General features: G+C 34.5%; 1 protein-coding gene across 1 annotated transcript; it reads left to right on the plus strand.

Moving 5' to 3' along the window:
• Positions 1 to 310: 310 nt before the first annotated feature.
• Positions 311 to 3,749, plus strand: LOC126911318 (uncharacterized). The gene is made up of 2 exons (XM_050697949.1): positions 311 to 577; positions 1,320 to 3,749. The coding sequence occupies exon 2, from the start codon at positions 1,322 to 1,324 to the stop codon at positions 3,548 to 3,550; it is 2,229 nt and encodes a 742-aa protein (XP_050553906.1). The 5' UTR covers positions 311 to 577; positions 1,320 to 1,321; the 3' UTR covers positions 3,551 to 3,749.
• The last annotated feature ends 5,961 nt before the right edge of the window (positions 3,750 to 9,710 follow it).

Raw genomic sequence — 9,710 nt, forward strand, 5'->3', positions numbered from 1 at the left:
CAGTAAAATTTTGTTCGCGTAAAATATGTCCTAGCTCCTCAGGTTTTATTTCTTTCCAATAATTATTTTATTAACTTTGTATCATTATTTAACAGTTTACATAGGAATCCTATTATTTTTTTTATTACATTTTTATTTTTTGTGGTACAGTACGTGATTCCTCACGTCCTGTCGAATGTTCGTAACGCAGGTTACAGGATTCAGGTGTCTCTAAAAATTATTTTTTAATATTCCATGCACACATCACATGAACAAACAAGTAAAGCATATAATAAATAAGCAGTCACTTAAATGGCAATGATTATGAAACGATATTTTTAATTTTATTGAACATTCTACAATGTTCGTAAAAAATAATCACTCCTGTAGGAATAAATGGAAAAAATGGTAATTTTTTTATTTATTAAGTTGCAACATTTTTTTCTATCTCTGGCAACTCTTTAAAGTGTTCTGTCAGTGTCTGTGTCAGCCATATTTCGGACAGAGACTACGGTGCCGAGAAAAATAAAGTTTAAACGGCGTTCTACATAGTTGTCAAAGTTGATACTTCACAACTGTACTCCACTAACCAACGCAAGTAAGTGGTTTACGAATGTAATTTTCTTATAGTTTTGTAATTTAACTGGTCAATTACTGAATTCAAGTGAATTACATTTTCATAACCTCAAATTTTGTACAGGATACGTATTTTTATGCTAAAACTCACTTCTGTCGAACTCACTTCTGTCGATATAGTTTTCTACAGAAGTGATGTTTTTCTACAGAAGTGATGGTTTGTACGTTTGCTTATTAGAAATGATCGTTTTTAAGAATTATACCCTGACAGTATAGCCTAATAACCGTAAAATGCTGTTTTTTATTATGGTTTGATAATTTTCTGAACTATGTCGCTATTTGGTGGTAGTTTTCTACAGAAGTGATGTTTTTTCTACAGAAGTGATGGTTTGCACGTATGCTTATTAGAAATGATCGTTTTTAAGAATTATACCCTGACAGTATAGCCTAATAACCGTAAAATGCTGTTTTTTATTATGGTTTGATAATTTTCTGAACTATGTCGCTATTTGGTGGTAGTTTTCTACAGAAGTGATGTTTATCTACAGAAGTGATGGTTTGCACGTATGCTTATTAGAAATGATCGTTTTTAAGAAATATACACTGACACTATAGCCTAACAAACGTAAAATGCTGTTTTTTATTATGGTTTGATAATTTTATGCACTGTATCGCTATTTGGTGGTAGTTTTCTACAGAAGTGATGTTTATCTACAGAAGTGATGGTTTGCACGTGGCATAGTTATTTTAATTTCTTTTTACAGGTATGGCGGGTAAAAAGAGGTCTGAGAGAGAGAAAAAAGAACGATTAAAGGAGCAAAAGAGGACATGGATACGAAAGAAGAGAGAAAAAATGACTGAGGCTGAACTAGAAGAAAGACGTCAAAAAGATAGAGAGAGATATAAAAAAAAGAAGGAAGCTGGAAAAATAAAATCAATAAAAGATTATACACCAAGAATGCAAAAAACAATCCGAAAAAGTTGGCGTGAGCGTGCAAAAACTCATCGCAATAAATTGAAACTACTGAAAGCTACTGAGCAAAGACTTATAAATGATGAGACTCCTCCCCCAAGTCCGACTTCACAAAGTTCTACACCATCTAGTAGGGCTTCCTTAGGCAGAAGACTTGCTGAAAGAAATAGGCGAAGGCTTAAAATAGAAAACAAGCATCTAAGACAGCGAATTTTGCATTTAGAAAATTTATTGGCTAATAAAAGAATGCAATTATTACGTACAAGACAACCTCGTAATATAATAAATGATGGACTACCAGAAACAATTGTGATGGGACGTAAACGAAAACAAATAGAAAATAAGGAAGCTGTTCGCAAGTTTTTGGAAAAAGATGAATGTAGTCGAATCACGTCTGGAAAAAAAGAGACTATTACGAAAAATAAACAAAAGAAGCAAATTCGATTTCTAAATGATACAATGCTTAATTTGTATGAAAAGTTTAAGGAGGAAACTAAAATTAAAATGTCCTATGCTCTTTTCTGCCGTTTTCGTCCATTTTGGGTGTTGGTACCGAACGTTAATAAAAGAAACACCTGTTTATGTGTTACACATACAAATATGGAAATGATGGTGACAGCATTAAAAAAAGCAGCAATTATCAAAGAAAATTCTGCAATCGGTTTGGTGAAAAGCATTTGCTGTGCAGGTAATTTGAGGTGTGATTGCTTAGCTAGACAATGTAATTTCTGTAAAAATAAATCTGTAAATCTAAATAAATATCCAAATGACATGATGATTACTTGTGAAAGGTGGATTACAAAAAAAATTACAACTACGATAAAAGGACAAGTGAAGCTGTGCCAAAAAACTGTCAAAGAGTCTTTCTCATCGAAGAGTGAAGTTTTTGTCAAGATCTTTTTAGAAGACAAGTTGCCGAAGTTTATTAAGCACCTTTTAAATATTATTTCTCAGCACAGAGTTCTAACAAAGATAAAAAATGAGCTAGCTGATGATGAGGCCTTGCTTCATATGGACTTCTCAGAGAATTATAATTGCAAATACTCTGCTGAAGTACAATCAACACATTTTGGAGGTTCTAAGCCGCAAATTTCATTACACACTTCAGTTTTATACTTGCGTGGCACTGACAAGATTTCCATCAACTCATTCTGCACTCTGTCTAAAAATTTGAGACACGATCCCGTTTTAATTTGCACACACCTCAAACCCATCATAGATCATATTAAATATAAAGTACCAAATTTAAGAACTATGCATTTTCAAAGTGATGGGCCTTCATCGCAGTATAGAAATAAGTCTATGTTTTTTTTGATCGCAAAATATTTAAGCAAAGAACTTGGTGTAGATAATATCATATGGCACTTTAGTGAGACCGGACATGGAAAAGGGGCTCCTGATGGCATTGGAGGATGTGTGAAAAGGACAGCCGATGCATTTGTAGCGACCGGTGGAGACATCCCAGATTTTGAAGCATTGGTGAGTTGTTTACAAGAAAAATGTAAAGGCATAATTATTTTGCCAATCGACGATACTTATGTTGATGACATCTCTAACATACTCAGCACTAGTACTACAAGACCATTTACTGGTACTCTATTAATTCATCAACTTACATGGAATAAGACCAATCCTGATGTCTTGCACGCCCGACGATTAAGCTGCAGTATTTGTGAAACAAATCAGATCTGCTCACATCATGAGATTGGGCTTATTTACCTAACCTACAAACAAACTGATAATATACCAGTTTTGAGGACATCAGCTGATTCACCATCGGAGTATTCGGAGTCACCACATTCAGAGTATGACATATACAAGAACCCAATAGCAACAACCTCACGTACATCTATCGATTTTTATCGAAAATGCTATGGATCTGATAGTTCATCTGATGAAGAGATTTTTGAAAGCAGGAAGCAGACACCTCTTAGAGAAAACGTTATTAACACTAAACGTTCAGATGGTAATCTACAAAGTCGGTCAAATAATACGTCATCGGACGAAGAAAATATTTTCTAATGTTCCTTTCAATTATTATCTCTTAATATTCTACAGGAATGACTGTAACGGTAATGTCACTTCTGTAGAATTTAATTGTTTATTTTGCAGAGTGTTTGTTTACTTAAGTTGATTATGTGTACTAGTCTTATTGAGAAATTATTACCAAAAGCAGTTAAGACTGATGATTAATTTTATTTGACTATTAAAAATTATTAGTTTTATGAAAGATAAGCTCACTTATGTTGAAATTAGAATCACTCCTGTCGAAGTGATAAAATTAAAATGTGCAATTTTTTCTCATAATGTTAATGATTGATCTCTGATTTTATTTTTAGAAGATAATTACATAATAACTCTTTATTATAACAGAATAAAAAACGGATTTGGTAAATTTTAAAAAGTATTTTATTTTTTTATCCCTCGGTAGAATGACCCAAATATATCTAATTCTTTCTCGTGTATGTACATTTAACGTGTAAATGGGCACTAAAACACTTTGGCAAACACGTCCAGCTCAATACACAATTATTAAAATTAAAAAGTTAAAATCTTACCACCTCAATAAAAACCAGGTGCCAAAATAACTCAATCCCAATTCCCATCCATTCGCTACCACATCCGAGTGGTCCCATTACCAGCATACCATAGTTTCACTGGATATTTTCACTGGACACGGGACACTATCGGCTACTGTCGGATATCGTCGCGCAACTTCGTGTGTTTCCGTGCGTTAGGGGTAGCGGGGGGTGAGGGGTGAGGGGAGGCTTGCTAATAAACGATTATTATTTTCGATATCGGAAAATGTGAAGGAGATTAGAAATGGATGAGTATAGTATGGCTATTGTTTGAAGATGGGAGTCTCTTTGAGTGTAGTTTAGTGAATTGTCGTGGTTGCTAAGTAACTACATAGTAAGCTAAAAGAATGAGAGGTTATTGGATTTCTATTTACGTAAAATGTTGGATGAATTGAAAAACATGGCCTAGTATAAAACTCTTTCTGTGCTTCTATATAAGTAGGTATTAAACCAATGATAGGTAATGTCGAGAATTATAGGCCAATTTTACTTAGGGATTTTATTAAGGTTTTCCGAAAATAATAGACTCACCCCTATTTCATGGCACTTATAACACAAATAGTGAAAAGTGAGTACACAATGTAGCGGCATTACGTACCGTATTGTGCATCTCTGCTGCCTACGCCTTCGGGGATAAAAGGCGTGACATTGCAATAAATACCTATAAAGTTATATTTAACGTAAAAAGATCTTACCTTATACCTATACTTCTGCTCACCTCCCCTAAGTAAAGCGTATCGATTCGTTTGGGAAACCTCTGAAAGAGATTTTAAAATTTTAACACGCCGCGTACCTGTACATGTAGTAACATTGCGCGTTAATATGCCACTACTATCTGTTCTCGAACGTAACGAAATAAACACCATCGAATTATCATTAGAGAAAAATAGATTTGATAACTGTACCCATACCTGCTTTTCGCTAGATATGTTACCGGAGCTGCGAACAACGAAAAAGGTTACCGGGGCTCTGCCTCAAAGCAGGAGAAGGGACGGGGTGGTTTTTAGTCAGTAAGAGTCTAAGAACTTCTATCAATCATCATCAACTTCTCTAACAAATATCTACTTCTCAAAGGTCAAGAGTGAAGTCAATAAAAAACAACATTAGTGGTACCATCTAGTTAAAAAAGCAAATACGATTTAAAGAGCAGGGTTACTCCTCGTCCAAATCATATACTCAACTAGCTACTTCCGCGCGGTTTCACCCACTCTGCTTGGCTCCTATTGGTCATAGCGTGATGTTTTATAGTCTATAGCCTTCCTTGATACACTATACAGCACAAAAATTACCAGTAGTTCCGGAGATTAGCGCGATCAAACAAACAAACAATCAAACAAACTCTTCAGCTTTAATAAGCCATAATATTAGTATTAGTATAGATTGAGTTTAAATGAATAAAACTAAAAATTGATTCGTAAGTGAAACAAATTCGAGTTCCAACAGTATCATCACATCACCAGCTAATGCAAGAGGTAGTTACGAGCACTCTCAATTTATGGCCACCATAAACTGACTGCGCTCAGTGGCACCTTAGGACGGTACCCATGCACCGCACCCATATTACAGCCAAGGTTTCATAAACGTGCCATATATTACCCAATTTATATTTTCATTGCCGTCTGGGTGAAAAACAAAAAAAAAATTATGTGCTTAAGTCTAAGTAGGTACCATTTTAACCCATTTTCACCAACATCTCCAAATGTAAAGCATGGGAAAGCCATGCTTCGGCACGAATGGGCCGGCTCGACCGGAATGATACCACGGCCTAACAGAAAATAATCGACGTGAAACAACGCTTGCGTTGCGTTTCGTTGTGTGAGTGAGGTTATCGAAGGCCCAATTACCATCAGGTGATCCGTCTGCTCGTTTACTGGCTTATAACATAAAAAAAAAGTTTAAACTTAGATACCAACCACTAACTTAAAATTGACACCTACCAGTAAGGATACACCAGAGATATGCTATGCTACGTTGCTGTGGATGCGTTTGGCTTCCACCAATCATCTACGTTGGTACACGTTGCTAAGTACTAGTGGAAATGGACTCAGCTAAGCTATGTTTTTTATATGGAAAGATACGTGCTATGGATGGCTTCAGCTAACTAACAGCTTAAATCTCCGAACTGATATGTCCTTAAATGTTTATTACGTACTCCTTTTTAAACGCTCTTGTAACTCCTCTGGTGTTGCGGGTGTCCATCGCAAGCGCTGATTGCTTACCATCAGGTGATCCGTCAGTTCGTTTTTCACTTATTGCAATAGTACGCTTCAACAATACCAAAAGACTCAACATAACTATTAAAAATATGAATGTTACATATCATTGTTTCAATACACCTCTGTTTACCCCTTTTTGGAAACAACAGACATAACACTATAATTATTAAAAACTGAGTCTCCTTAAATCAACCCCATTTTCAATCATTTTCGACCGAACATAGGGGCCCTAAATAATTGAGACCTATCCCCCTATCCAATCCCACACAATTCACCCCTCACAAATCCTTTTCGAACGCCCAAAGGGTTTTAATTAGTTACCTGTAGTGATACTAAAATCCAGATTAAAAAATAAAGTCTTAATTCCTAGGGCAGCACATGAAGCTACACCAATTTTAAAAACTTCTCCAAACTATTTTCAACCTTGACATCGAATATTTAAGATAGAAATCCGTTTAACAGCTTTGTCAATTTTTAGTATACGTTGATATGCTGTTGTCGGTATTTAATTAGTCGAGTCTGCACTCATTTCGATCAGATTTAAATGTGATCTAGATAGGTAGTAAAAAGAGTCTGATTGTCGTGAAATGTCTAAGTCTTAGATCTTTTATCGTTGAGTAAGATCTCTAGTTTTAATTTGAACGATTATAGGATTATGTAAATAATTGCTGTTGCTTTATTTGAGTGTAATTTGTCTCGAAGATCAGTCTAAGTTTATGCCTTTTGTCTGACATTTTAGTAGTCATTTGAAACTTGAGTACTTAGTACCTATAATTAAGTAAATTAAAAAATATTGGTTTTTCAACACATGGTTTTTCTATTGCAGACAAACCAACTAAGCTACTCTGTAACTGTCAATTCGAAAGACGATGTCAACTCGATCGCGGTCCACCAAGTCGTTGGTTGTGAGAATAATGTCAACCAATGACGGAATGCGATCAGCGAAAAATTGGACGCGTAATTAAAAGCAGTATAGTCTTTTCTATTTTTATTGTAGAGTTGTCTGATGAACCTTTTAGGTTTATTTTCCGAAATAAAAAGAATTTGAATTTAAACCTGATTACAAGAATCAAATCCGATATATATTTTGGCAAACCCTCTGATGTAGAGAAGGCATTTATGAAGGTGACAATACGGATTACATTTAATTTAATCAGTATCGGAATACAAACAGTGTCTCAGAGCCACACACTAAGGTTCCCTATGCCAAGGGGTCTAGACCAAAACACCAATAATAATTACAAAACATATAAGTTTTTAAACTGAGATAGTCACTAACACTAGTATTAGAACTTGAAACGGGATATTTACCATGTTTATTTGTGTCTATGAGTTTCTAATAATACTAACAGTATTACAAAACATTTTGTATAGGAACTTTGACCAACATGTAGCAAAGCAAGTGAGCCACAAAAATGATAGTGTGTGCAATTAATGCGGCGACACGGTCACTTTGGTAACCCAGTGGGGTAGGCAGAGGTGTTAGTGCTGTGATCACTCTGCGGGCAGTTATTGCCCAATCGCCACGCTTCGAATAGTGGGTAGCGTCCGCAGGGCAATCGGTTTATGGGAGGAAATTATTTAATTGATTTATTCTCACATGGATCACCATGTGAGAATAAATCAATAAAATAATTTCGATGAAAGACACAAATTATCAATTAGTATCAACTAATGATGTGATGTATAACATGTGCTGAACGAATAAATTCTATAATGTTTATATTTGTAATGAAGATCTAAGCTTAGTGAAGTGGAGCTCAATAGCGCTTTTATGTTACAGATTCGATTTTTCTTTTTGAATGTTTATAATGTTCAGTGAATTTGCAGTTTACGTTTACAACTTAACACGGATACTAAGCAATTCTAATTTTAAAAAAAATATGATAAGTGCAATAAGTTATTACTCTATCGTTCTACAATTAGAAAAAAAGATTAACTGATTTAAAAAAGAAGCATTCTAAATATGTTACACACATTTCAAAATTTACATTTCACCAAGACTTTTTAGATCTTTAAACACGATTCTATCGCTTTTACTAACCACCACTAACATCTAAACAATACTTAACCCACAAAACACCCCCTCTTCCTAACCTTTTCTGCTGCCCCTACGCATCCTAAACCCATGTAAGCGTGAGCCTTCACGCCGCGACACACGGGTACCGGCAGAGCTCTGGGTTAACGTCCGCGGAAAAAATGATCCATCGAGTTCCATCACATTTAACGAGTTCAATGCCCGGGTGAGGCTTTGATCACATTTGTATTTGATGATGGTAGGTTGGGTGGGTTTTTGGTTGCTTTTTTTGGAATTGGTTGTGTTTGGTTTTGGTTTCGAAGGGTAGGTTATGGGTTTTCGTATTAGAAAATGCAAAAAGAAGTTTTTAAAATTAGTCTGTTCATTCACAATTTAATAGGGGTAAAAACTTAAATAGATATGTATGTAATAAATACATATGTACAACTTACTATAACTTAAAACTAAAATAAAGAAAAATAATAAAAATTTCCTCCATTAGGCGTCAAAGTACTTTTAAATTAATAATTAGTCAAGTCTCTTAAATTTATATAACAAATTGCAGGTTTAATAATAAAAAAATATAACAGATTAAACTTTTTATCAATGATCGATCGAATGCAATCAAGTTTAAATCACTCGTTCTATTTCACAGCAAACTTGAGTCATTTTTTTATAAAATCTTATGTGTTAACAAATATTTGTGTAAACTATACATGTCACTTGTTTATTTAGCGTGTGAAATAAATGTTTTTTCTTTCTTTCGTCTATGTCTAAAAAATAAACATAACTAGGTACGTACTCTTTCTTACAAAATAAAACAAAACTAAAATTCCATTAAAAAACCTTTATTTCAACAAACATAAAAACTAAAAGAACCATTTTCTACATTTCCACATTGAACTATCAACAATTATAGAGCCCATCCCTTCGTCCTAAGTTCCATATTTAGGTCCTAAACCAGTTTGGGCTAAGCTACATCTGCTAGACAGGTGCACCCTTTATAGCTAGCCTACCTAGGTCATAGGCATTAGAACTAGTGTTTTAGATCAACACTAGGTTGCAAATGTGAATAACATTTTCGAGTTATTCTTTTTAAATGTGTTTTTGGATTATGTTTGCTGTTTTTTGTTGTATGTGGTGATGTTTGGTTTGGGTTAAAATTATGTCGTCAATAATTAGGTACGAAATGTAATATATTAACTTGAATTTTGCTAGGCATTGGAGGGGTAGACAGAGGGACTTGTTATGTAATTAATAAGTTGTAATTATGGTGACAAGAGGAGAGACGCTCAGTGAGCGAGAGGTGAAATCTGAGAATTAACTAAAGTCGCGATAATTTAATAGTTTGTTCGATTCTGTGACATAAA

Source organism: Spodoptera frugiperda, chromosome 13 (assembly GCF_023101765.2).
Source record: "Spodoptera frugiperda isolate SF20-4 chromosome 13, AGI-APGP_CSIRO_Sfru_2.0, whole genome shotgun sequence".
In the NCBI taxonomy this organism is placed as follows: domain Eukaryota; kingdom Metazoa; phylum Arthropoda; class Insecta; order Lepidoptera; family Noctuidae; genus Spodoptera; species Spodoptera frugiperda.